Below are 27,840 nucleotides of genomic sequence, written 5' to 3' on the forward strand. Positions count from 1 at the left end.
CTGCCTGAGCACCCAGCCCACTCAGCAGGCCCGCCCCGCGCGGGTGATGTCGGGACACCCCCGTTATGAGAAATCACCTCACCTGTGCTTTCCACCCCTCCCGCACATCAAAATCACCTGGGGAGACATCCGGGGAATTCGCAAGGGCAATAGGGGTCGAAAACAGCCAGGCTCTAGACGGCTGACTAAATGGCATATGACAACTCTGTCTCCCTACCAAGGGCTGTGAGGACTGCAGGCAGGGTCGGGTATCAGCTCAGGAAGCCTCCCTTCCCCCAGCTCAACCCATCCCCTCTCGTGGGCAAGTTAAGAAAGGGCCAGAGGAGCGGTAAGGCATCCTAGCCACCACGAGGGCGGACTTGGGCAGGCCAGCCGCAACCCGCCTTCCACAGGAGGCAACGGTCGGAGTTCCCAGGTGAAGCTAAGGCAGGGCCCGAACGCGCGGAAGCAGACGCCGCGGCCTTTACCCTCAAGCCGCAGGGCGCCGAGCCAGAGGCCTGCCCTTTCTTCCCTGCCGCTCACCTAGCACGACGCCTGACAGGGTTTCCCGCCCAGCGGATCTGGCCCACTTCCGCGGGGCTGGTGCGGGACTTCCGGTCGGAACGCCCGCCCCCTCGCCGAGTCTTAGCTGGGGCCTCGGATTCTCGACGTTTCCAAGGGTCTTGAGGCGGAAGGAAGTAATTTGAAGGGGAAAGCTAATCTTACCGCCGCCGGTTTTTGAGGCTTCATTTCCTCCGAGTGCGTTCTCCCCAGAGCTAGGCGTTTGCTCTGGGGTTGACGAGGCTCCAGCCCTGGGACCGTGGCCTCGAGGCACGCGCAGCCAATACAGCGTAGCAGGAGACGGCAGCCTGTCCCTCACCCCCCTCTCCCAACCTTGCCAACGCATTACATCCTGTCCCTTGCGCGAGGCCTTGCCTTGTGTTGGGCCTCGCATGGATGGATACCCGGGTCCCACAGACACAGGCAGGCTTCCACACCAGGCAGCCTCAGTTCCGCCTGCCTAAACCAAAGGACCAGGGCTCCTGGGTGTCAAGTGGGGCCGAGGCCTAGCCTTGTCTACCTGGTCCTGTCCCTTGCCTCCTCCATAATAAAAATCCACCCCATAGGAATGTTAGGAGATGAAGGGCAGTGCCTGCTGTGGGAAAGGTCAGTTCATAAACCGAAGAACAACCAGGGAATGGCTTGACTCATCAGGGTCCAAGAAAAATCGCTGAGAAGCACCCTCTTGGCAAATCTAACAGGCTCTCACATAGGGGACATGGCCTCAGAGACTGAGCTGTAGCCAGTTTAGGGGCCTTAAGGTACTGAGAGTCCTGCAACATTTTCCTCGGCCATAAATCAATCCACTCGAAACCAGGCACTGTCCCCACTTCTGGATTTTCACTCAGTTTGTGTCTACTTCCATCTTAGTTTTTTGGGCCTCTGATATGCTGGTGAATGCTATTAGTCCAATGTGATTATTCTTTAACATGAAATTGTAGAGTATGTAAGCTGGATGGAATGACCCCATAAAATTTGAAGTAGATGTAGGCAGCAAAACCTGAGATAACACCACATACAAGGGGATGGTCTCGTTTTCTGGTAAAACTACATACACATCCGAAAATATTTGTCTTTTTAGATTCTATTCGTTTTAACAAGTAATAATGGTCCTAAAAATGTCCACAGCTAAAATCTGCACGACTTAAATTCATTAAAATGGTGAGAAAAAAATTTTTAAGCTATTTCTAGTGAAACATAAGAGGTATCTATGATTAAGTAACTTTGAAATAGCAGGCCAGTATTAATGAACTCAGTGAGAAATGGACTGCTTTTATTCTCTGGGAAAACGACTGCTTCCTTTCCCCTCCCCACTGAAGAACATGACTACATTATTACAAATGAGAAAAATGTTTTTATTAAGGAAACAATTTAGCAGCTCTCCTTTAGCAGAATTTTACAGACTAAAGCACAACCTGAAGGCGAGTACATTTTCAATCAATAAGCTACACAGGGTGCTGACCCTACAACTGGAAAGTTGCAGAAGTTTGTGACATGCCACTATAAATGTAAGTATTATTAAAAATTACAAATTGTTTGGTGATTATTTTGATAACTTCTTGAGCAGCAGCTCCTGCAAGGAAAAAAAGAGAAAAGCAAAACTTTGAAGAGTACATTTCAAGAGTTACATAAAAATACTTAATTCAATAAAAGAAATCTTTTCTTTCCCAAACCAAATGTGTTTGCGAGTGAGCCACAGCAATAAGGTAACTGAGACACAGTTACCTTATTGCTGCAGTCCCCAACACCACCCCCCCCCCCACCAGAGGACCGATACTGGTCAGTGGCCCATTAGGAACAGGACTGCACAGCAGGAGGTGAGCAGCTGGCAAGCCAGCCAGTGAAGCTTCATCGGTATTTACAGCGCTCGCATCACCACATAAGTTCTGCCTCCTGTCAGATAGCGGTGGCATTAGATTCTCATGGGAGGTGGAACCCTACTGTAAACTGCACATGTGAGGGATCTAGGTTGTGTGCTCCTTAGAATCTAATGCCTGATGATCTAAGGTGGAGCTGAGGCAGTGATGCTAGCACTGGGGAGTGGCTGCAAATACAGATTATCATTAGCAGAGAGGTTTGACTGCACAATAAATGTAATGCGTTTGAATCATCCTAAAACCATCCCCCCCACCCCCCATCTGTAGAAAAATTGTCTTCCGTGGAAAAATTGTCTTCCGTGAAACTGGTCCCTGGTGCCAAAAAGGTTGGGGACCGTTGCCTTACTGAGTCATTCAAAAATCAAAGACTACAATTCTCAATGACTATGTTATTAAAGGAAACCAGTAGTATGGTTGATCAAACTTTTTAAAGGATACCCACTGGCATAAAAGATTCTCAGAGGACACCCTTTTGCTGCATTTGAATTTTACCTTGTGTGTTTTACTTTTATAATAAAAGAGAAATATATAAATATATTTGTAACTTAGAAGGATCTATATTAAATGCTGCTAGACTGCTACACCTACTCAAAACAAAAGAAAAAGCAAAAAATTACCAAGAAAAAAAGGTCTCCATCTTTTATAACCTGAAGCTTCCTCTTTCCCAAATACTCATTAGCAAAATTTGAGACTCAATAATGCACCAGATATGGTTCTAAGCACTAAGGATATAGTAGAGAAAAATAGAAATCTGTTCACCTCATGCTACTTTTTAGCAGCGAGAGAGATAAATAAATAAAATGTATAGTATGTCAATTGACCAAAAGTGCTAAGAAGAAAAAGGGGACATGAGTTCAAAAGATGAGGGGCTCAGTTTTAAATAGGGCAGTCAAGGAGTCAAGGAGCTGCAGAGGTGCCTCGAAGTGAGGGGATATAATGGCATTGTGCAAAATGATGTTAAAAAAAACCCTTCAATTTATACTTTTTTTTCTCATAGGCAAAGCATGCAGTCATCTAACCTCTCTGGCTGTGTCTCTTCTTAGAATCTGGACTGACTATGAATAAATAATATTAAATAGCTTGCCCTTTTCTGTGAATTGGCAGTTTATTTTGCTATTTTGGCAAAAGAGACTTGGTTTTAGTTTAAAATAAATTTTCCAGAACCAGCTTTAATTTGGATTTGCTTAGAAGAGTTTCCTTAGGTCTGTATTATTCGTTTATATCTTTAACACTCTGAATATTAATCAGGCCTGGATCTGCCTTCAAAACATTAATGATTTAGAAGGAAAATGTCACAAGCAAATAGCTCAGTGTATAAGAGATCAAAGGCAGGAGAGTAATATTTTTGGAGAGGTATTATGGACTCAATGTTTGTGTCCTCCCAAAATTCCTATGTTGAAATCCTAACCCTGGTCAATGTGATAGGAGGTGCAGTTTTTGGTAGATACTTAGATCATAAGGGTACAGCCCTCATGAATGGGATTAGTGACCTTATAAAAGAGACCCCAGAGTGTTCTCTTGTCATTTATTCCACCACATGAGGACACAGTAAGAAGAGAGCTGTCTTTGAACCAGGAAGTAAGCTCTCGTGAGACCCTGACCATACTAGCCCCCTGATCTCAGACTTCTAGCCCCTAGAACTGTGAAAAATAAATTTCTGTTGTTTATAAGTATATGGTATTCTGTTATAGCACCCTTGACTGAGACAAGGAGGAAGCAGAGTAAGGGAGGGAGGTAAAGGAAGTTTTTATGAAAAATGGCATTTTTGAGGCCGGGCGCGGTGGCTCATGCCTGTAATCCTAGCACTCTGGGAGGCCGACATGGGCGGATAGTTTGAGCTCAGGAGTTCGAGACCAGCCTGAGCAAGAGCGAGACCCCATCTCTACTAAAAATAGAAAGAAATTATATAGACAGCTAAAAATATATAGAAAAAATTAGCCGGGCATGGTGGCACATGCCTGTAGTCCCAGCTACTCGGGAGGCTGAGACAGGAGGATCCCTTGAGCTCAGGAGTTTGAGGTTGCTGTGAGCTAGGCTGACGCCACAGCACTCACTCTAGCCTGGAGACTCTGTCTCAAAAAAAAAAAAAGAAAAATGGCATTTTTGAATTATGCCTCAAAGAACAGGTAGGTTTTCGAAACGTAGGAAATAGAGGGTTTTAAGGCAAATGGATCCAGAGGAGCAAAGATCTAGGAACAGGAAATCAAAGGACATTTCTCGGGGAAAACCAAGTAATTTGATGAAACCAAGGCTAGAAAGGCTGAGTGGAATCAGAACACAAGGTCTTCAATGTCAAGCTAAGGTCCCTGGACTTGTTTTCTGAGGCCCGTTGTAGGGTGTATATATGTACTGATGGGGCAGCGGGTTAGCTGAGGGACACAGTCAGAGTTAGGCTTAGAAGGATTAATGACTCTTCAGGAGTTTAAGATGGATGGCAGTGGGACAGATGGAAGGCAGGGAGACCAGTATGGGGGCTACTGAATAATCTTAAACTCAATATAACACCCTGCTTCACTGACCTAATTAAAACAGCTAAAATAGCCAAGACAACAAAGCTTCATATTAAAATAGTAACTGTACTATGTAACAACAGCTGACAGTCTTCTCAGGTATGGAACTCACCCCCCACGAATGCAGCAATGGTATGTGGCTCAGCAGCTCCGTATCGGCAGCTACAAGAAAGGATGGAGACATGCATTTATATTGGCCTTAGGACAGGCAGGGTTTCTCTCTTATATGCCCTAAAAAATACTTACAATTCGTGGACATAATCATCTTTCACCATTACAGATAAGCCATATTCTTGAAGGAAGCCAGTGAGACAAGACTTCAACTTTCCTATATCTTCTTCAACTTGATAGTTAGACACCCCTAAAAATATAAATTAATTTTCATTAAAATAAATGTTATTCAAAATTATGGCTACTTCCTTTATTTAATCCAGTTTCAGGTGTTCTAGTCAAAACAGGTAGGAAACTGAAGACAAAAATAATAGAAAGTATGAGACAAGTATTTGGAAATATCAAGAACCTATAAACAAAGAGACCAACTAAAACCTAGTAAAAATTCAAGTATGATAAGTCTTTGTCCACTGCTTCATACCCAGTGTCTAGAAGAGTATCTGGCACATAGTGCTCAATAATTATTTGATAAAAGAGCTGAATGAAAAGGAATGTCCTATTCATATTTTATAAAGCTTACGGTCTTAGGAGTTAGAGGTTAAAGTGAGCTACAAATGCACCTCTGCGCTCCAGCCTGGGTGACAGAGTGTGACCCCATCTCTAAAAAACAAAAAAATTATGGTCTTTATTGTCCATTTCTAAGAGACTAAATGACACTGAGGACATAAAGCTATAATAATAGGTAACATTTACTGAGCATTAATAGATGCTGGACACTGTTCTAAGTATTACAGATAGAGATAGATATATATATGTTTTTTTTTTTTTACATATATATTTAAGAGACAGGGTCACTATGTCCCCCAGACTGGTCTTGAACTCCTGGTCTCAAGCAATCCTCCTACCTCAGCCTCTCCAGTAGCTGGGACTACAGTTGTGAGCCAATGCACCCAGCTTCCTTATATATATTTAATCCTCACAACACCCCTATGATGTGGGAACAATTATTCCCATTTCACAGACCAGAAAACTAAGGTAAACCAAAACTACTTAACTCATAAATAGCAAAACTAGGATATAAGCCCAGGCAATTCTTAATGATTAAACTGTAATGTCTCCAAAGGTAAGCTATTATTACTACTGGAAGGAAAAATAAAATTAACATGATATTCAGGTATTACAAAAAAAAAAAAAATCAACATTTTTTTAACCCCTCTGGTTTAAAAACTACTATCCCTACTCTTCCTTATAATAGTACTACCTGCCCTTTACCAAGCACTTACAAGGTGCTAAGCAGTGTAGTAAGTGGTTTTCATACATTGTGTATTTAACCCTTACAATCCAAGATTAGATACTATTAGGGCCACTCCATAAATGAGATAACTGAGACTTGGAGGAAAATAGTGACTTACTCAAGATCACAGTAAGTGATATAGCTTAGATTAGAACCCAAGTTTAAAGTCTCCCACAATTACTTCCCAATAAACATCCCCTTCATGCCCTTGTGTAATCCCCCTTCCCATTCTTAATCTAAGCTGGCCCTATAAAACCAATCGAACACAACGTAAGTGATGCTGTGTGACTTCCAAAGCTAGGACATAAAAAACCTTGTACCTTCCACCTGGGTCTTTTGGAATGTTAACTCTGGAGAAGCCAGCCACCATGAAAGAAGTCTACCCTAATACTGGCATGTTAAAAGGAAGTCCAGGCTATCCATGTGAAGAGAGATGCCTGATCAGCCTCCAGCTTTTCCCGCTATCCTAAGGTGCCAGTCACGTGAGTGAAAACGTCTTTTTGGATGTCTAAGTCAAGCCTTCAGAATGACTCCAGCCCCAGGCATTATGCAACTACATGAAACCCCCACTCCCCAATGACAGCTGCCTAACTGAGCCCAGTCAATCCACAAAAGCACAAGAGATAATTTATTTTTTTAAACCACTAAGTTTTGAAGTGGTTTGTTATATAACACACAATCAAAATACCTTCTAATCAAATACCAATAATACAAATTAAGCAATACACATTTGGTGTTTATTCCTTTTTTTTCTTCTGGTAAGCTTGTTCATTAAGACTGTAAACTCTGGGGACATACTACATCAGCTGGCACAACAGGTTTTATGACACCCCTAGAATGTGTTGCTATGCAGTAATTCTGCAAAATTAAAACTATAATCAAGAATAAAGATATTCTGAGCAATCATACATTTTTGAAATTATGCCAATTCTCCAATGACTACATGTACAGATGATAAAAAATAGATACTAAACAAAGAAATCTCTACATGATCAGAGTTCTGAGTTCAGAAGTCACTGGCATACTTCTTGTGGCTTTCCTATTCCACTAAATTATACTCAGTGTGAGTTTTAGTAGCAAACTATGGAAACTGATAGGAAAAAAAAAAAAGCTTGAATCCTTCTATAAGCATTCAACCAATATTCCCCTGTAATAGTTTAGAACAAAATACTACTTGCAGATAGTTACTTAAAAAACAAATGGTAGCTCTTCTCTGGGGAGAACTACATGTAATTTGTTACAATGTGAAATTCAAGCATAGACACCCTGAGAACACCTTCACATTCAATTCAATTTAAATGTTTATTCAAGATTTTATTACATCTGGTTAATTCAATTGCTACTCTTACCTGGATATCTACCATGCTGTTTATGAAATCTATCAACAGCCCGTAACATTAAGTACAACACTATTTCATTATCTGGATTGTCCATACTAGAAACTAAAAGGAAAAAAAAATTCAGCATAATTTGGGTAAATCACCACAACACACAAACAACAAACATATGAATTTACTATATATTCAAGTTTCAGGATGTAAGACAATTTTACCACAAAATCTAAGTATATTTGCCACAATAAAATAGCAAATAGTAAATAACAAAATAAGAGATACATTAAAATATAATCTGGTGGTGCTATGGACTATTAGCTGGAGTCATACAATTTCTACTAAAGTAGTAAGATGCTGACTTTAACACTTATTTTTTTTTTTTTTTTTTTTTTGAGACAGAGTCTCACTCTGTTGCCCGGGCTAGAGTGAGTGCCGTGGCTTCAGCCTAGCTCACAGCAACCTCAAACTCCTGGGCTTAAGCGATCCTACTGCCTCAGCCTCCCGAGTAGCTGGGACTACAGGCATGCGCCACCATGCCCGGCTAATTTTTTGTATATATATATTTTAGTTGTCCATATAATTTCTTTCTATTTTTAGTAGAGACGGGGTCTCACTCTTGCTCAGGCTGGTCTTGAACTCCTGACCTCGAGCGATCCACCCGCCTCGGCCTCCCAGAGTGCTAGGATTACAGGCGTGAGCCACCGTGCCCGGCCTGACTTTAACACTTATATACATCATACAACAGACGCAATGACCTAAATATGATTTTAAGTACATATGAAGTTTTATATAACACATACATAAATTATAATTAGATATATTCATAGAATAAAATTAGAGTACAAATATTTACATTATCTTTTATATTATCACTATACACTCAACACTATCATACACAAAATATTGTCATATCTTTTCAATTAATTAAAATTAACCTAGCAGCAGATGGCTAGTATACTTACTAATTTCATCCTTGTTAACTGTATCCAAACCATATTCTTCAGATAAGGATCGACATCTCACCACTCGAAGAAATGCAGAATTGCTGCCTGAACACAGGAAAGACGTTATGGAATTAATGGTCGTGACAGGTGAATGTTCGGAATCACAAGTCACTTTAGAGTAAGAAATTTTGTGTATACCCTTCAAAGACATGGGAATGTGAAGAAATGTCTTCTATTTGGCTCTAATGGTTAGCAGAGAAGGCACTAGGCCAGGCGCGGTGGCTCACGCCTGTAATCCTAGCACTCTGGGAGGCCGAGGCGGGCGGATTGTTTGAGCTCAGGAGCTCGAGACCAGCCTGACCAAAAGCGAGACCCCGTCTCTACTAAAAATAGAAAGAAATTATACAGACAGCTAAAAATATATATAGAAAAATTAGCTGGGCATGGTGGCGCATGCCTGTAGTCCCAGCTACTCGGGAGGCTAGGGAGGCTAAGGCAGGAGGATTGCTTGAGCCCAGGAGTTTGAGGTTGCTGTGAGCTAGGCTGACGCCACGGCACTCTAGCCCAGGCAACAGAGCGAGACTCTGTCTCAAAAAAAAAAAGGAAAAAAAAATTTGTGTCGTGACACTACAACCAGTTCAGCACTGTGAATAAGAAGGTGATGGCACCTCTGTGACAATCAGTTTTCAAATGTAAAATGGGGATAACACTGTTTACCTTTTAGAGTCATTCTGTGGATCAAATGTGACAACTGTATAAACTGTATACCTAGCACAATGTTTGATATGGCTCAATAAATAGTAGTATTCATCATTATTATGGATAAGTAGTCCTAAAGGAGAGAATGTGATATATTTGTTCTTGGTATACCTTTAAAGATTTTTTTAAAAAAAAACTTTGTATTATGGAAATTTTCAAACATATCCCAAAGTAGACAGAACAAAATAATAATCCCTTAAATAACCAATATCCAACTTTTAATTTGGTATCATATAATCTTTTTTTGGTTTGTTTTTTTTTGGTGTTTTTTTTTTTTTTTTTTTTGAGATAGAGTCTCACTCTGTTGCCCGGACTGCAGTGTCGTGGCATCAGCCTAGCTCACGGCAACCTCAAACTCCTGGGCTCAAGCAATCCTTCTGCCTCAGCCTCCCAAGTAGCTGGGACTACAGGCATGTGACACCATGCCCAGCTAATTTTTTCTATATATTTTTAGTTGTCCAGCTAATTTCTTTCTTTCTTTTTTTTTTTTTTTTTAGTAGAGACAGGGCCTCACTCTTGCTCAGGCCGGTCTCGAACTCCTGAGCTCAAACAATCTTCCCACCTCGGCTTCCCAGAGTGCTAGGATTACTGGCATGAGCCACCTCGCCCGGCCTTGGTATCATATAATCTAGCAGAACAAACACTAATGCAGAAGCAAGGTGCAAGATTAATAGCAGAACAAAACACTATAACTAAGCCTAAACAGGCATTGTGGAAAAGTCACGAAATGGAAAGCTTGGATAAATGTATTTTGAGGAGGAGGAGCATGCAAAACATAAAATTCTACAGGAACTAGGGACAGCAGAGTAGCTACAGGGAAAAAAATCTTCAGATGGCATGTAAAATAGGTTTTTCATTATTCTGAAACTGACTCCTTAAATAAAAGAAAATGCTTTTGGCTTACTGAGGAGTTACTAAGAAGACCTCAAGGAGCCCAACCACTCTGAAACTAGACAGCAAAATTCTTACAGCCATTTAACACAGATCAAAATGAATAATTAAACCAATATTGTAAATGTATATATGACTTAAAACTTCATACCCAAAGTCTTGAGATGAAAAATTTCCCAAATTACTTAAAATTTAAAAGCTGACAAGAATTCTGTATTAATGACAATGTTCAATTAATTGACCTTCACGCCCTTTTAGCACTTCCATAGGTAAGTTTGCTCTGCCTCCAACCCAGTCTTAAAATACTCTCTCCATTTATGATACTATGAGAGAAAAAAACCTTACCCAATAATTATGTATCTCTATATCATTTAGACAATAGAAAATTTAAAATTTCAACCATTTAAAATTCCTGGCAACATTCCCTGTGGCACATTTTTATCAAGCAAAATAAGGAAATTAATTCAAGGGGACTTACAGAGTAATTTTAATTCTTTCTCTGAAATGGACTCTGGTGCCTGTAAAGAGATAAATGCAGGTTTTGCTCCAGTTTAAAAGAGAAGGTTAACAAAGGGTGAAGCACAAAGCCAATCACTGTGAGATGGGGAGGCTTTCTCCAAGAGCTCAGAGAGTGCTTTAGAAACACCTTGCCCTCCCATTAGGCAGGCAAGTGAGGGCTCCCGCTAGAGCAGCACAGAATCACTGCCATGCCCTCTACCTCTAAACACTTTCTGGATGGAGTTATGTGCTCAGGCCCGGATGGAGACGTGCCATCAAAGGCACAGTGTGCCCAGCAGCTTACCTGGCCGATGGACTGCAACAATTTGGCAACATGATTACCCACAGCAGCAGCATCTTTCTTTGCTTTCTCACGGTAACTGGAAAAGAACAAAAAGTTATTATTAACACATTTTAAAATTAGCAACATTTCAATCATCACCATGAAATAAAAAATTTCCTTTCTTTTCATGAAAAAATACAGGTCTGACAACATGTATCCCTCTAGGAGAGCAGGTTTTAAGTTGGGTGCTGTTAGAGGGAGCCTGGGTTTTAATAGGCTCCGAGTCTCTCACCAACACTGGAAAGAGTCCCAGCTACTCACAGGTGCTGCTGGTAGCATTTCCTTGCCATTTGCACATTTCACACGTTGTCAGACCTGTATTTTCTCATGAAAAGGAAGGAAATTCAAGGAGATAAGTCTTGTTCTTCAGTAACGTATTTTCTCAGATCCTCTGTTAGAGAAGCCTACTGAAGAACACAGCTTATCTCCTTGAAGTCAAGTCCAAGGAAAGTTAAATTAAACCTGTCCATCTCCAAATCCACATAAAACTTTTCTTTAGGTCTATTTACACTTCACCCTCTACAAATGATCAGCGTTTAAGCTCACTACCTTCCAAGTAAGATCATACTTCTATCTTCAATTGACCTTTCCCAAGATTTTTTGTTTTTTTTTTTTTTTTAAAGAGATGGAGGCTCACTATGTTGCTCAAGCTGGTCTCAAACTCCTGGGCTCAAGCAATCCTCCCATCTCAACCTCCTGAGTAGTTGGGATTATGGGTGCAAGCCACCACAGCCAGCTCTCCTTTTCCAAGTGTTATGTAGTTGAACTTAGGCTACCAAGATTCTTTAGATGGTGATGGTAATGAAGAGTACAATCTGCCCGGGGAACAGAGATCTCTGTGACATTATTTGGGTCCTGAGGAAACCACACCAGCAGCTCTGGATCCATCAGCACCATGCTTCAACTACACAAAGCTATTATCCATTGAGACCCATCACTACAACATTCTGCCTGGATTCAGGTTAGTGATATCTGGATAGCAGATACCTATCTATAGTCACAGACTCTATAAATTATGAAATGTTAATGATAAAAAAAATTCATCAAAACTAAAGCCTGGCCGGGCAGAGTGGCTCATGCCTGCAATCCCAGCAGTTTGGGAGGCCGAGGCAAGAGGATCACTTGAGGGCAGGAGTTTGGGACCAGCCAGGCAACATAGCGACACTCCCATCTCTACAAATTATATATTAAAAAAAAAAATTAGCCAGGCATGGTAGCATGTGCCTCTAGTCCCAGCTCCTCAGGAGGCTGAGGAGGGAAGATTGCCTGAGCCCAGGTGTTTGAGGTTACAGTGCACTACGATCAGACAACTGACAAAAAAAAAAACAAAAAAAAAAACCCTAAAGCCTTCATGGTTTTAAGTTACAAATAAAAGGCAAGAGAAGGGCCATGGCTAAGAGTATAAGCTCTAGAGCTGGGTTTCATAGGGTTTAAATCTTGGTTCTGCCATTTACCAGCTATCTGACCCTGAATAAGTTACTCAGTTTCCTCACCTATAAAATGGGGACAATAACAGTAACTCTCTCATAGGGCTGTTGTGAAGCTTATATATATATATATATATTAAAGTGGTTAATATATAGAATAGTTCATAGCACAGAGTAAGCAATCAAATGTTAGGTTTTATCATGAAATATGAAAGAAAAAAATCTGCCTCCTGGGGTATGTGGCAACTCTCTGTACTTTCCACTCAATTTTGCTTCGAATCTAAAAAACAAACATCTGTTCCCTAAGTTCTTTAGCTTATTTTTAAAGCAAGAAGGTTATAATAAACTTTCATTTGATTTATGATAGGATGATAACATGTTTATCTCTTAATATAATCAGATTTTGTCTGTTATACAGTTTAAAAACAGTGACTTACACGTTTTGAAGTTTTATATATTTGCTAGAATCTGCAATCATATCAGGAATTGTACCTCGAACAGGTAAATTTCCTTGGCCCTCTTTGGCCACAAATTCCTTTAAGGCACGAGCTAAAATCCAAAATGATGGAGTCTAAAAGAGAAAGAAAAAATTAAAATTATGTGGCATTTTATTTTGACCCAAAGGTTTAGGCAGCACTATTTTTACTTTTGTTGCTGTTACCTGTTTGGTGATATTTATGCAGCAATCATCATTAAATATATCTTCAATACTGCTTGGGATCTAACAAGGAACATAAAACATTTAGTTATACAGTATTAAGAATTTGCGCATCTTTCTTTCCTTTTCTTTCTTTTTTTTTTTTTTTTTGAGACAGAGTCTCACTCTGTTGCCCAGAATAGAGTGCCGTGGCGTCAGCCTAGCTCACAGCAACCTCAAACTCCTGGGCTCAAGCAATCCTTCTGCCTCAGCTTCCCGAGTAGCTGGGACTACAGGCATGCGCCACCATGCCCGGCTAATGTTTTCTATATATTTTTTAGTTGGCCAGCTAATTTCTTTCTATTTTTAGTAGAGACGGGGGTTCGCTTTTGCTCAGGCTGGTCTCAAACTCCTGAGCTCAAACGATCTACCCGCCTTGGCCTCCCAGAGTGCAAGGATTACAGGCGTGAGCCACAGTGCCTGGCCTGCATCTTTATTTTCAATGCTCTCTCTTCAAATAAGTTCTTTGAATTCTCAAATTGTAGTCAAACATAAACTTCTGATTTGTTTAAAGTTTTATTTAGAATCAGTACCATATGAAGATTTCATGGGGAAAGAAAGAATGGAAGAAAGTCCTCTCCTGCCCACTGTTGATAGCATGAAAAACCTATTCTCTTACATCATAAATGAGGTAAAAAGGAGCCCAAGTAAATCATCTTATATAGTTATAGACCTTAATACCAAGCCAGATTTGTAGTCCTTCATGGTCTTTTACTTTGTCCAAAATTTGAAACCCTTGCACCTTTTAGTGACTGTTGAGACAACTACTCTGACAAAAACGAAGTAGTCAAATTAAGTAATTTTATTTCTAGCAAGCTCATCATACATTAATAAAAACTCTACTAATTGTAGGCTTTGATTCTACTGTTGTGTGGAAAAAAGAAATTTCTCAGTGGTAACCTCCAACTAGTCTCTCTCCTTCCACTCCCAGTCCCCTACATTCTATTCTCCTCACAAGGGTCAGAATGATCTTTTAGAATACAAAGTGGATCACTCCACTCCCCTGCTCAAAATGCTTCAATGGCCTACATGCAAGGCCCTGTTATGGTCTGGCCCTTTCTGCCTCTCCAAATTCAAATCCCTCCCACCACTTTGCCCAATTTTCTCTTCACTCCAATCACACTGGCTTTCTTACTGATCCTTGAACAAAGGTCAAGCTTCATCCCATGTCAGGGCCTTTGCACATGTGCTTCCTCAGCCTCAAAAGCTCTTCCACCAGATAGCTGCATGTCACTTCACTCAGGCTTCTGTTTAAGCATATTTCTTAGAGAGTCTCCTCAGCCCCCTATCTAAAACTGCCTCCCAACTCCAGACCGCCTCTTCCCCATCATGCCCCACCTCTTTGCTCTGGTCTAATTTTGTTCATAGCAACTTGTGCATTTATATGTTTAGTTTACTGTCCCCCAACCACTAGAACCTTGGTTTTAATTGGAGTAAATTTTATATTCAGTGAAATGCACAGACCTTAAATGTACAATTCAATGCATTTTGATAACTATACATTCGTATTTTTAACCATCATGTAAATACAGCAAATATAGAAAATTTTCATCACCCCAGAAAATTGATTCACAAAGCACATACTTTTAATCACTCCGCAACACTGCCTCATTGTCTCCAAAAAGCTGGTAATGATAGCTTAAGTGTTTTCCTAACTTGAAAGACAGTATTTTTACTGTTTTAAATTATAAGAAAATTCTAACTTAAACTATCAGGTATGTTATTCCAAAGCTCTCCCAAAACCCACTGGTCAGACTTTTAACAACAAAAAGCATCTGAGTTATCCTCCAAACAATTGTTAAAGTATATAATGTCATTAAGAACACCTTCCATCATATCCAAATAATTACTGTCTGAAGCAAATGCAGGGTAACAGAATTTAGCTTTTTAGGCAACAGTATTTCGGACCTGCAAAATATCACCTTCATTATATAATTTCTACCCCCCAGCTGTTACTATACACAAATCATGTACTTTAAATAATTTCTATAAATTAATGAATCACTATCATATGCTGAAGCACTGACATATATTTTAACAGGGACAACACAGAATCTTAAAACAAGATTCAAGCTATTATATATCAGAGATATTTATTTCTAACTATACATTTAGGAAATATTAACTCAAATAGGCTGGGCATGGTTGTTCATGCCTGTAATCCTAGAACTCTGGGAGGCCAAGGCAGGAGGATCACTTGAGGCAAGAGTTGGAGACCAGCCTGAGCAAGAGCGAGACACCATCTCTACTAAAAACAGAAAAAAATAGGCAGTTGTGGTGGTGCTTGACTATAGTCCCAGCTACTCAGCAGGCTGAGGTAGGAGGATCGTTTGAGCATAGGAGTTTGAGGTTGCAGTGCGCTACAATGACACCACTGCACTCTAGCCTGGGTGACAGGGAGAGACTCTGTCTCAATAAATAAATAAATAAATAAATCATTATAATCAACTATTTCACATCTGAGGACTTCAGAAAACAACTTGCTTATATAAATCCTTCAGCAACTCTTTTAATACCTGAGTTGTATTTAGTGCTGTGTTCACATTTTTAATAGCTTCTTCAAAATTCTCTTCATCTTCTGGAGCCCCATTTTCATTCTTTAGAATTCCTATTAAAATAGGAAATTGTTAGCAAACAAATGCCCTTTTCTTCTCACTCCTCTATTCCCCCAACATTATAGAAATAACTTTGTCAGATTCTGCAGGGAAGATCAGTGTAATAAACCTTAAGAAGAAGCATGGTTTATCATTAGTTCTTCTTAAAACTATACAAGGAGTGGCTCCTTAACCTCACCAGAGGAAAAGTAAAATAAAAGCTCATGATGGCATCATCTGACAAAGTTGTTAACAGAAATCCAATAAACATTTGCTTTAAGCAATTTTCTTTTCAAACTTTATACAATACTTAATCACATCCCATAATATTACCTTGTCTAATCAAATCTCTGAAGTCCTCTTTCTCTTTATACGTTTTAGGTATTCGTCCATTTGTCTAAATTGGTTAAAAATTTTAAAAATCTAGTTATAAAAACTCAAAATATGGAAATTGAGAGTCCAAAGTTTCCCCCATTCGCTACATGAGATTTCATCAACAAATATATACCTAAGTGAAATCCGAGGCTCACCCGACAGAAAGCAGAAACCGTGGGCCATTTATCTACATTCATTCCCCACTTCCAGTTTCATCATGACATTTATTCAAATTTCATTTTCTTAATAAAAATACCAGTATCAAAAGAGGAACTGCTAGATTTAAATTTTAAAAGAATCCATTTACCCTACAACCCTACAAGGAAAAAATTATTATCCCATTGCCCTCCAAGGAAATCTTTAGTACTAAATTGAAAACACAGTCACATACAGAATTTCTTTTTTAAAAAAGGACATACTTCACTATACCACTGTGCTAAATATTTAGCTACGATCACAATCCATGGAGTATGGCTATGGTCCTAAAAATGAGAGACAAATCAAAGAAAATGTCAGTATTAGTTAATTCTTCACTACATCATCTCATTTTCAACAAATTCAACAATATTTATGATCATCTCTTAATATATGCAGAATAATGAATAGAGGAAAATAAACTAGCCTAATAAAAACTGCTTTATAAATTTTTCTAGAGGCAGTGTCCAATTTAACCCTGATATATCAAGTTTATACTATAACTGTCCTGATTTTACCAGCAAGAAAACAGTCTCAAAGACTGCCACCTGAAAACATAGCTTGAATCTCTTGATTTCAGATACCAATCTTAGAGTAAAAAAGATCCTGTCTGTGTTTTCTGATGAACCAAATAAACATCTGCTTTTTCATTAACATGTAAGTGGGAAAAATATATGTACTCTTTAAATTATATAGTCTATTACAAATATTACTTGTATAATGAAATATATAATTGCCTTGGTAATTTCCAAACACTAAAAACAGATTTCAAGAGGAATCAATTTTTACAAACACCCCAAATTCAAACTATTTTTAAAAGTACATCTATTTGTTTAAAAAATGGCCATAAAGAGAGCTTCTGGGATATGTTAATGTCCAATTTCTTGACCGGCATCATGATTATACAGATATGTTCAGTATATGTACTTTCCTTCAATAAAGTTTTTTTTTTAACTTTGGGGGAAAATTTATTGAAAATAAATAAGGTAAAATGTTTTTACTATGTAATATGGATGACAGGATATGGAGGTTTATAGTATTTTCTCATTTTGGTATAATTCAAAAACCTTAGGTTAAAAAAATGTTTTACATCTATCTATAAATGTAAGGTTACACACACTACAAACCTTTTTTTCCATACACTCCAAATCATAGGACTGAAAATGTTCTCTCAGTTCAGGAAATGGCTTATCTAGTCGTAGATCCTCTAATGCATTATCTGGATGAGATTCTATTACTGTGAAACAATTCCAAAAGATAAACTTAATTCTTTAGCAATACTGCTGGCAATACACTACTTAATAGTAACTTAGGAAATCGTGGTACCTCAAGCAGAGAAAAATCTTTAATTTTTTTTTTTTTTTGAGACAAGAGTCTCACTCTGTTGCCTGGGCTAGAGTGCCATGGCATCAGCCTAGCTCACAGCAACCTCAAACTCCTGGGCTCAAGCAATCCTACAGCCTCAGCCTCCCGAGTAGCTGGGACTACAGGCATGCGCCACCATACCCCGCTAATTTTTTCTATATACGTTTCTAGCTGTCCAGCTAATTTCCTTTTATTTATTTTTTTTTTTTTTTTAGTAGAGACGGGGTCTCACGCTGGTCTCAAACTCCTGAGCTCAAACGATCTGCCGGCCTCGGCCTTCCAGGGTGCTAGGATTACAGGCGTGAGCCACCATGTCAGGCCTCTTTAATTTTTAAATGGGCACAAAGCCTAGAGGTTTTTTTTCCCCACTGTATTATTAAGGTATAATTTATATATAGTAAAATGCACAAATCTTAAGTGGACTATAAGTTTTAGTAAAACTGAGATTCCTTTAGAACAGAATTTGTTCCTATAATTGGAAAAGCTCACAATTGACAAAGTATATATACAGATAACAACTAACAACCCACCGTTCCTCGTCTTGTAGTCTTCAACAGACAACATTCTGTCTACTTCACCCTCTCTCTAGAAACCTGATGGTTATCCTTGACATTCTGATTCCTTGGCCTCAACATCAGTCACTCCTCACTTCCTAATCTCACTCTGTAGACTGCTCTCTACATGGGGAAGTATGGGAGAGTGCACAATTTCAGTGAGTAATTAGAACTAGGCCCAGTTCTGTCACTTGCTAACTATGTGACGTTAGGCAAATAACTTAATCTCTCTGCCTCAGCATCACCTGTAAAAGCAGATATATATAATAGTATCCACAGGCTGAGTATCTTTTATCTGAAAGCTTAGTAACAGAAGTGTTTTGGATTTTGGTTTTTTCAGATTTTGCAATATTTGAAGAATACTCTGGGTAGCAGGTAGGGATATCCTGGATCAAGTTCAGACTCACTCTAACCTCCCACACCTACAATCCTCTACAAAAGTGGCTAATCGTTAAAGTTCAACATTCAATTCTATTGAGAATACTGCATTAAGTTAACTAATATGGTTTTAAGATTTTCAATTTGAAATACAAACATAAAGAATGTTCTGGCTAACTCGTAGTCAAAAATTTTGTTAACCAGAATACTCCACTCTCTGAATATTAACGTTACCCAAGATTTAGTTTTAATACAAGATACAGTGTAAAAACACAGACTTCTAAATGCATACCAGTTGAGCAACCCTAATCCAAAAATAGGAAATCTAAAATGTCCCAGTGAGTATTTCCTTTGAACCATATGTCAAAAATGTGGATTGTGGAGCATTTCTGATTTCAGAAATACCTTATAAAGTTTTTAGAAAGAGTAAATGAAATAATCCACATAAAGGCAGGTACAGAGCTAGCAATGCTAACCTTCATTATTATCTGCCCCCTCTCCCTCAAGTTAGAGGCTCTGTCTCTCTCTCTCTCACCTAGACCACTGGAAATTTCCTAACAGCAACCCCTACCTCCAATCTTTGCCCTATTAAATCCATTCATTCTCCACTCAACTTCAGAGTGACCCATTTAAAATAAAATTTTTACCCTGTCACTCTCCCACTTACAATTTTTAAATGGCCCACCACCGGCAGCCAGAAGTTTATCCTAACAAGCACTCCCTAACTGCCCACACAGATACTACTCCTCAGTGATGCTACCAATGCCAATGGCTACCATTGCCCTAGAAGACGGCTGACTCATAGTTGGCACAAAATAAATACTTTCTTGAGTAAATAAAGAGCATTGTTAGAGTACCGAAAGAAAATTTTATGATGCTCTAAGATTAAAATTTTATAAGTAAAGGGCCAATAACAACCCTGAGCTGATGCAGGTCTGCCTATTTATGACTTTGGTCTTCTATAACAGTTTCTTCGGGAAAAGCAGTTAGGTAAATGCCTTGCTTATTGTGTGAAATTGCACCTGTCCCAGGGAATCTGAAACCTGCATGAGAATGGGATAAAAGATTGGTAGGGAAAAAGGTGACTTCTATGGGTCAAGGTGACCCAGCTCACTCCTGTGGCAGCCACACAAGCCCTATGTGTGTTAGGGACAAAAAATGCTAGGTACTTGCATAGATGCTAGGTCTCCTAATAAGACAAAGCTGTACCTGTTGTATCTCCTGCTTTGTATTCTTCTATAACACTATATAAAGGAAACAGTAGATTAAAACCTATCCTTCAGTCTATCACTTTGAATCATAACCAGAGATGTGCTGCCACAAATTTTCTTTGTAATTTAAAATTGACTTTCTGAATTGTCAGGTTTCTAAAATTGTAGTGAAAGCAACCAATAGTAAGCCCATATGCTCCAAATTTTACCTGGATGTTCTTTTATAATGATCCTCATATAACCAACTAATCCATATGTCCTACAGATCAAGAGAGGGATTTGGGAATTCCACAGGACATCTGCTAAACGTAGTAATGTACTGTTAAAAAAAAAAAAAAAAAAAGCAAAATAAATAAGAACATAAACAATGGAAATATGCCAAACATGAAATGTGCTAAACATGAAAATGTCTTAAAATAAAGCAAATGTCTTACTAAATAATAAATGCAAAGATATATCTACTGCATTTACATAAGCAGGTCAAGAATACACTGAAAACCAAGCAATTCCACAAGGCTGTAGTTTCAAAGACAGTATACCTTTTGGACTAGAGGGACATGAAACTCTAGTCTGTTGTTTAAGGCAGAATTTTAATGAAAGACACTTTTTAAACATTTCCATGATAGAGAAAAATATTTACAAAACCCATGTACACAACCCCAAATAATTCCTATAATCAATTCTAACTAGTTTTTAATCACTAAAAAGTAACCAATTTTAACTGCTCTTAATACATCCAAAAAAGCTTCACACCTCTGTATTTTTCTCTTCCCCATCTTTTCAATGCTAGAAGATGTATAAGAGATTCAAATTAAAGGTTTCCATAGACTTTAAGAATTCTAAAACCATATCTTAGTGCAGAGAAAATAAAACTACGCAAATCTAAAATTGAAATAAAAACATATTAACATAAAAATTTACCTTTCAGGAAGCTGAGTTGCAACCACAATAGTAAACCTACAGAAAAATGAAGGATCATTGTCTAGAAGGTTTTCTGGACTCTAAATAGGACAGGGGAAAAAAATCCAACAATTTCACAATCACATTAAACATGGCAGAAATAGTTAAGATATTTTAGAACAAATGAGGCAACAAGTCCAACTCCAACTAAACATAAATGATACAAAGATTCAAAATTCTAAATTTCTAGGACCTTATTAAAAAATTTTACTTCAGCACAGACATAATAACGTGTATACATATATACCTCTTCCACAAAACTTCCAGAGACATCGTTATTTAATTCTTGTAAGAATTCCATGGCAGCTTGAGCTCGGTTCTTTTTAAAAACAAAGCATTTAACTTGAATTAGAAAAAACTTGGTCACAACATAATTCTCCAATTTACAGATCAGGCAAACACACTGTAAAAGTATCCAAACTTCATACCACTCTGCTTCCCAAAGTGTTTAAACGAAGACTCAACCAGAATATTACTTAAAGCTAAACCATTATTATCCAGAGTTATAAAATGACCACATTATTTGCATGCTACTTTTCTGATTAGGCAAATCACCAAAAAACTCTGGGTAGCAGGCAGGGATATCCTGGATCAAGTTCAGACTCACTCTAACCTCCCACATCTGCAATCCTGTACAAGAGTGGTTAATCATTAAAGTAACATTCAATTCCATTGGGAACATTGCATTAAGTTAAGGAATATGGTTTTAAGATTTTCAATTTGAAATACAAAGATAAAGAACGTTCTGGCTAACTCTTCATTAAAAATTTTGTTAACCAGAATACTCCACTCTCTGAATATTAATGTTACCCAAGATTTAGCTTTAATAGAGGATACAGGAGGCCGAGGTAGGAGGATCGCTTGAGCTCAGGAGTTCAAAACCAGCCTGAGCAAGAGCAAAACCCTGTCTCTACTAAAAAATAGAAAAAATTACCCAGGCAGCTAAAAATAGAAAACAAAAATTAGCTGGGCATGGTGTCACATTCCTGTAGTCTCAACTTCTAGGGAGGCAGAGGCAGACAGATCGCTTGAGCCCAGGAGTTTGAGGTTGCTGTGAGCTAGGCTGACGCCACAGCACTCTAGCCTGGGTGACAGTGAGACTTCTCAAAAAAAAAAAAAAAAAATACACGATACAATGTAAATACACAGACTTGTAAAGACTTAAACTACCAAACATATAAAGATTTGCAAGGTTAGAAAAATTAGTTAAGTTTTTTCTCTGAGAAATAACAAGATCTTTTAAAGTCAAAGCGTTTTTACAACTATTATGTACCCATGATAATTTTTAAAAAATAAAGTCAAAACTTCTCAAGCAATAAAATAGTGACATCACTAGATGCTCATACACGACTATATTCTATAAGAAAATGATTATTTACCTTGCCGATACTGCTTCTATGAAGGAAGAAACTAAAGCGGACAGAATAAAAAAAAATTAAGATTTAACTCTAAAGGAAAAGTTGTTTGTAATGGCATGTATATTTCATTCATACTACAAAACAAAATATATTTGATTACAGATTGTAATAGTCTTCCTGGAGGAAGAAAATCAGATGAAACTTATAAACAAAGATAGGCTAATTGGCCAGGTGTGGTGACTCATGCCTGCAATTCTAGCACTTTAGGAGGCTGAGATGGATAGCTTGAGGTCAGGAGTTTGAGACCAACCTGGGCAACACAGTGAGACCCTGTCTCTAGAAAAAATTTAAAAAAAGAAAAAAAAAATAGGCTAATAAATCAATGTTTCCCAATGTATACAAGATGTTGACAGAAAAAAGGCGCCTTGGCCAAAAACAGGGAAACACCATATGCTGTATTTCTCTTTTGGAAATTCATAATATAAATAATATATATGATATTAAAGTTTTATGGCAAAGAAATTTTAACTTCATTTGACATATTCCCAAACTCATTTGATCACTGGCCCATTTAACAGTTACTAGCACTGCCTAGAACCAGCGTTCCATGCACAACCCTTGCTGTATTGAACCATTTGTCTTTGCAGGTAACTGTAACAGATGTACCCAGGCTTCCTCCTACACATACCCTCAACACATCCTGAGGCCCAGATATGAGGCTGCTGATCAGAGTCAGGGTGCCATTTTTCAGCACAAGCTTAATGGCTCCATAAAAAGAAACCTTATTCTTATGACATCCTGCCCTAACCAACCAAATAAACAAAGATAACAAATCTTTCTCTTGATAGATATCAATAAAAGGCCTGTGTTGTGGATAGCAGAAACTTGTACTACCGAAAAACAGATATCAAAACTAAATATGAACTGAATTCTGGCTTTCCTTATATTTACGCATTGTTGTTTGCTGACACATACAACGAGAGATCCCAGACTCCAAGTCTCTGAAAAGGTGAACTTCAAATCCAAATTTGGGAATCCTCTCAAAGTCTAAATATGACAATCATTAAAGAATACACAGGTCATCTTTAAAACAGCATTTTCATAGAGACAGTACAGAAAGAGATATACCAGGGCTAAGCTTAAAAGAGACTACAAATAAAAAGTATTGTTTTTTTATTCTTATAATTCAAAAATACAATTATTGTTAATTATATACTAACACCTAGGAATCAATGCAAGGGTTTAGAAAGTGTCCAGATTTCACAAATGAAGGAATAATGACTATTCCTTTGTATTAATAACAATTAAGACAGTAACGATACGTACCTTTTATTAACAGCCTATTTGCCAGATACTGTGCTAGCACTTTACCTATATAAACTCATTTTCTTCTCCCCATAATCCCAAATACAAGGATGATATCCACCAGACAGTCAAGTCACCCTGATTGAGGTGAAGCTAGGATGCAAGACTTGCCGTCCCATGACAGTGCACGGCCTTCCCTAACATGTATACATTTGAAAAGAATAGAACATACTTATTTCCGGCATCTTCTCCGCTGACCTGATTTCCATCAATAATTGTAAATGAACCAATACCTGGGAGACAAAAGAGAGTCAGTCAAGAATATGTATGTCTAGGGAAAAACCTTAAAGAAGTAAATTTAGAACACAACCAAAAAACTACATTACCTGGTAGTACCAAGTTTTTAAGAATTTCAGTTCCTGTGGCTGTTGCATTTATTAGGCAAACATGAGCAGATTCTAAAGCTTCTTGCCCATGATCACCCCACAGCCTACAAAACAAGACACAAATTCAACATTTTCAAAACTTTCATAAAAATACAACTTTCTTATTTGAACAGTAATCTGTCAAGTGTTTTTGCATAGATGTGATAACCACAGCAAACATGGGATACAGGAACAGATGTTATTGTAGGGACTGCACAGTGAAGTAAGCCAAGACTCAGACAGGCTGATGTTCTGCATGGTTGGGGGGCCCAGGACAGGGTCAAATCCGAACTAGAAACTTGGCCATCTTGCTCTTTATCCATTACTCTTTCAAACCAGACAACTTACAAAACACAAAGTCTTTAGATATACTCATTAACATTAAAGAAGTGTCTTGGACTTAAAACCTCATCTGTTCTCTATTTCATTTCTTCTTAAGTTATACGGATCCAGGGCATTTAAGATCTTGACATACGGCTTATCACTGTGACATCTGCAACAGTGAGCAAAAACTTTACCAAAAAAACTAATCACCTGAAAAGATTCACATCACCTTCTACAGGAGTGCTTTAAAATCTAACACCAATGAACATTCTAAAAGCCTGATTAACAGATACATACATTAACACAAAGATGTAGTAAGAATTAGAATGCATGTTATAACCTGATTCACACTAGCGTATTAACAAGGCAAGGTACATGATCAGACACGTATCATGGCATCTGGGCCAATGTGGTTACCTTCACTCAGAAAACCTATTAACTAATTTATCTTTTCTTGTCAGTATAAGAAGTATATAGCAAGAGCTCATATCATTAGAGAATTGCCATAGTCAGATAGGTATTAGCAGCCCAGAGAACTGATCGACTTTAATGTGACTTCCTTGTCACCTGATCTAAAGCAGATTATCCCTTACTGTGTAGCCAGTATGTCCTCCTGAACACATCACAAGCAACTGCCTCATTTGGTTCCTTTATTTGCTAAGCATCTATCTCTCCACTCCACTATAAGCTCCGTAAGGGCCCAGACCACCCCCTACATTCACCACTAGAGCCCCAGTGCCTGGCACAGTGCCTTGCTTATGGTAGGTGATCACTAATCAGCTGTCAAATAAATGGAGGAAGAGCCTGAAAGAACCAGATGGACGATAAGCATCTGTTTTTCCATGAAAGTGGGACACACAGAAGACACCTGACATATTTGGTTGATAAATGCTAACGCTTGAGTAGTTAAAGACCGAAATTAAGAATACTGGTACACCTCAAGCCAAGGCACTGTGGCATGTGCCTATTGTCCCAGCTGCTTGGCAGGCTGAAGCAGGAGGATTGCTTGAGCCCAGGAGTTCAATGCTGCAGTGCACTATGATCATACATGTGAACAGCCAATGCACTCCAGCCTGGGCAATATATCAAGACCCCCCAACTCCAAAAAAAAAAAAAAAAACCACCCCCCCACAAAAGAATATCGGTGCATCTCTAGGTAACACGTTTCAAGAAGAGGCATACAGGAAATCAAGCCTCTCTACTCTTTTGCTGGCCTAACTAAGGAGAGCCAGGGCCTTGCTGATTGTTGCCTGGCCAAACAACTTTGCTTCTAACTGCTTCCCTCTGACACTTCAAAACCAGTAACCAGTTCCCACTATGAAAGGTAAAGTTTGGTCCTTAAATGCAATGGACTCAGCAAAAACCCTCTTTTGTTACATTTGCTTACTAATCTCAACTATCATCTCAGTTCTGTCACATATGGCTATATCTACATTCAAAACAAAAGAACTCCAAGAATTTACAAGAAAATTTAAGTTGGGCATAAGGGCTCTGTCACCTTGTTTCTTTCCCTGAAAGTTTGGAAACAGAGCAACGTGACTGAGTACCAGCTCTTAAAAAGCCAGAAAGTCCTGAGTTTACATCCTGGCTCAAAAACATGGAGCACTCTGGGCAAGTTAACTAACTTCTCCAAGACTCAGTTTCCCCACGTGTAAAACAGAGGACATGGTTGCCTTCAACGGTGCTCTCACAATTGAGTGCCTAAACCCCCCCAATATAGCACTAAGCTGCTGGTGCAAATGGATGTTCCAGTCCTTGGGGACGTACTATAATTTCTCTTGTCTGTCCTGATTCCCCTTCCCTCTTCCCATGAAAGAGGAATTTTGTTACCTCCATTGCCTCAACACAAAGACGATGCTCAATAAAGTGCAAGGTAAAAAGGCAAGGGTGGGGAAGCAGCCAAGGACTGGTCTGACAGTTTAGGCCTGCACTGTCCATTAAGGTCGCCCCTAGCCACATGTGGCTACTACGCACTAGATATGAGGCCAGTCTTAATTGAGATGTGCTGTAAGTATAAAATACCGTATCTCTAAGACAGTATGAAAAAGAAAGTAAATTATCTCAATAACTTTTTATACTGGTTACGTGTCGAAATGGCAATATTTTGGACATACTGGATTAAATAAATCATATTATAAAATTAATTTCACCTGTTTTCTTTTTGCCTTTTAAATGCGGCCACTATAAAATTTGTAATTATATATGCTAAGACAATGCTTGCATGAGACAAGCATTACCTTACTATTGGACAGCGCTGGCTTACAACAATACCTAACACTCGGTGCCGCTCTCGGCGGCCAGGAGGGGGTCCTCCCGATCCTCCCCATTTTGCAAAACGAGGAGCCCCGGTGCAGCGAGGAGGGGCCGGTGGCCGCCCCAGCGATCCGGCTGATGCTGGGGACCGCACCCCTCGAACTGCACACCGCTGGGGGGCGCGCCCCTCGAAGGAAGGGGGGTCCTGGCCCTCGCGGAGCACCCCGGCCCCTGGCGGGAGACGAGAGCGCCAGGTCCCCGCGCCCCGCACGGCCCGGCCCGGCCTGGCTGGAGGCCTGAGGAAGGCCCGACCGCGCGACCCGGGCGCTTAGGCCCGGCCGGAACGCAGAGAAGCCCGGCGGCCCGCCCTCGGCTCGGTGAGCCCCAGCTCACCTCAGCTGCCGGTCATACTTCTGCTCCTTGAGCAGCTTCCCCGGCTGCGCCATGGCCGCGCCCGCCGCGCGGAGAACAGCAGAGCTCCTACCGAGCGCCGCCACCAGCTCCACACGCACGCAAGCGCACTGGGCGCTCCGCCGCCGCCAAGGCCTCCTGCGCGCCGCCCGCAGGGGGCGCCGCCGCTGCACTGCGCACGCGTCAGTGGCAGGCCCGGGCGTGCGCGGCGCCGCGGGGAGCCGGGCTGGAATTGGCCGTCCTGTCTGCCCTGATTCCCCAGCCCTGCTAGCCGACGAGTTCGTCCTTCAGTCCGTGCAGCAACCGTGAGGGACTCGAGCTTGGGAATCAGGCAGACTTGGATTTTAACCACTTGTTGTGAGATCTGCCCTTTACCTCGCAAATCTTCACTTGCTCACCTGTGCAATGGGGATAAATGGGTCTCGGTCACAGGTGTCTTTTAGCCTTAAATGAGATCTTGAATACACGGGGCCAGGCTCACACAAAATCTTGTATAAATAATAACTCATTATGATGATCGTTATTTTTCATTCATTTTTTCCATCCTCTCATCAAAAGCCCCCACTAAGGGCCTGTTTTGAGCCGCAAAAGCTAGCTGCTCCCCAGCCCTGTTCCTGAAGACGTCACAGTCTTGTGAGGAGAGAAGAACAGTAAACAAGCACTTACCAGACAGTGTGGCCTTCCTCTAAATAGAGGGAAGCAGGGTGCGGAGCGGGGCACGGAAGAACCTTACCCACTCCCCCTCTCCAGAAATGTTTCATGTGGTGTGGGGATGGAAGGGTGTTTTAAGCCGGAGGAATAGCAGGTGCCATCTCTAGGAGGCCGGGAAGTCATGGCAGGCCACAGATGCTAGACAGTTTGGTCAAGTGAAGGACAGGAAATGGTCAGGGGAGGTTGCAGAGCAGGG

The 27,840-nt window shown here is 39.8% G+C and overlaps 1 protein-coding gene across 3 annotated transcripts; it reads right to left on the reverse strand.

Moving 5' to 3' along the window:
• Positions 1–1,874: 1,874 nt before the first annotated feature.
• Positions 1,875–27,045, reverse strand: NAE1 (NEDD8 activating enzyme E1 subunit 1). 3 transcript variants are annotated; one of them, XM_069497795.1, is made up of 20 exons: positions 26,916–27,045; positions 23,907–24,010; positions 23,753–23,813; positions 22,237–22,267; positions 21,105–21,176; positions 20,819–20,898; positions 20,107–20,216; positions 17,517–17,626; positions 16,614–16,676; positions 16,153–16,216; positions 15,742–15,833; positions 13,190–13,249; positions 12,966–13,099; positions 11,063–11,138; positions 10,739–10,778; positions 8,629–8,715; positions 7,682–7,774; positions 5,174–5,288; positions 5,040–5,089; positions 1,875–2,113 (listed from the first exon to the last, which is right to left on the reverse strand). In XM_069497795.1, exons 1-20 carry the CDS (start codon positions 26,966–26,968, stop codon positions 2,004–2,006), a joined length of 1,605 nt encoding a protein of 534 aa, XP_069353896.1. In that variant the 5' UTR covers positions 26,969–27,045; the 3' UTR covers positions 1,875–2,003. The 3 variants fall into 3 exon arrangements, with proteins under 3 accessions (XP_069353896.1, XP_069353899.1, XP_069353898.1); XM_069497797.1 differs by having other exon boundaries at positions 1,922–2,113; positions 23,753–23,815; positions 23,900–24,010; positions 26,916–27,009; XM_069497798.1 differs by lacking the exon at positions 23,907–24,010.
• Positions 27,046–27,840: the final 795 nt, after the last annotated feature.

This window comes from Eulemur rufifrons, chromosome 23, assembly GCF_041146395.1.
Source record: "Eulemur rufifrons isolate Redbay chromosome 23, OSU_ERuf_1, whole genome shotgun sequence".
NCBI lineage: Eukaryota > Metazoa > Chordata > Mammalia > Primates > Lemuridae > Eulemur > Eulemur rufifrons.

Excerpts from the sequence above, each read along its gene's own strand:
- NAE1 (XM_069497797.1), bottom strand. The coding sequence starts at position 26,968 with ATGGCGCAGCCGGGGAAGCTGCTCAAGGAGCAGAAGTATGACCGGCAG. Across the intron at positions 20,217-20,818 it reads GCAACTCAGCTTCCTGAAAG|TACATTACTACGTTTAGCAG; the intron begins GTAAATTTTTAT and ends TTTTTTTAACAG. Across the intron at positions 16,217-16,613 it reads TAGCACAGTGGTATAGTGAA|ACAAATGGACGAATACCTAA; the intron begins GTATGTCCTTTT and ends TAACCAATTTAG.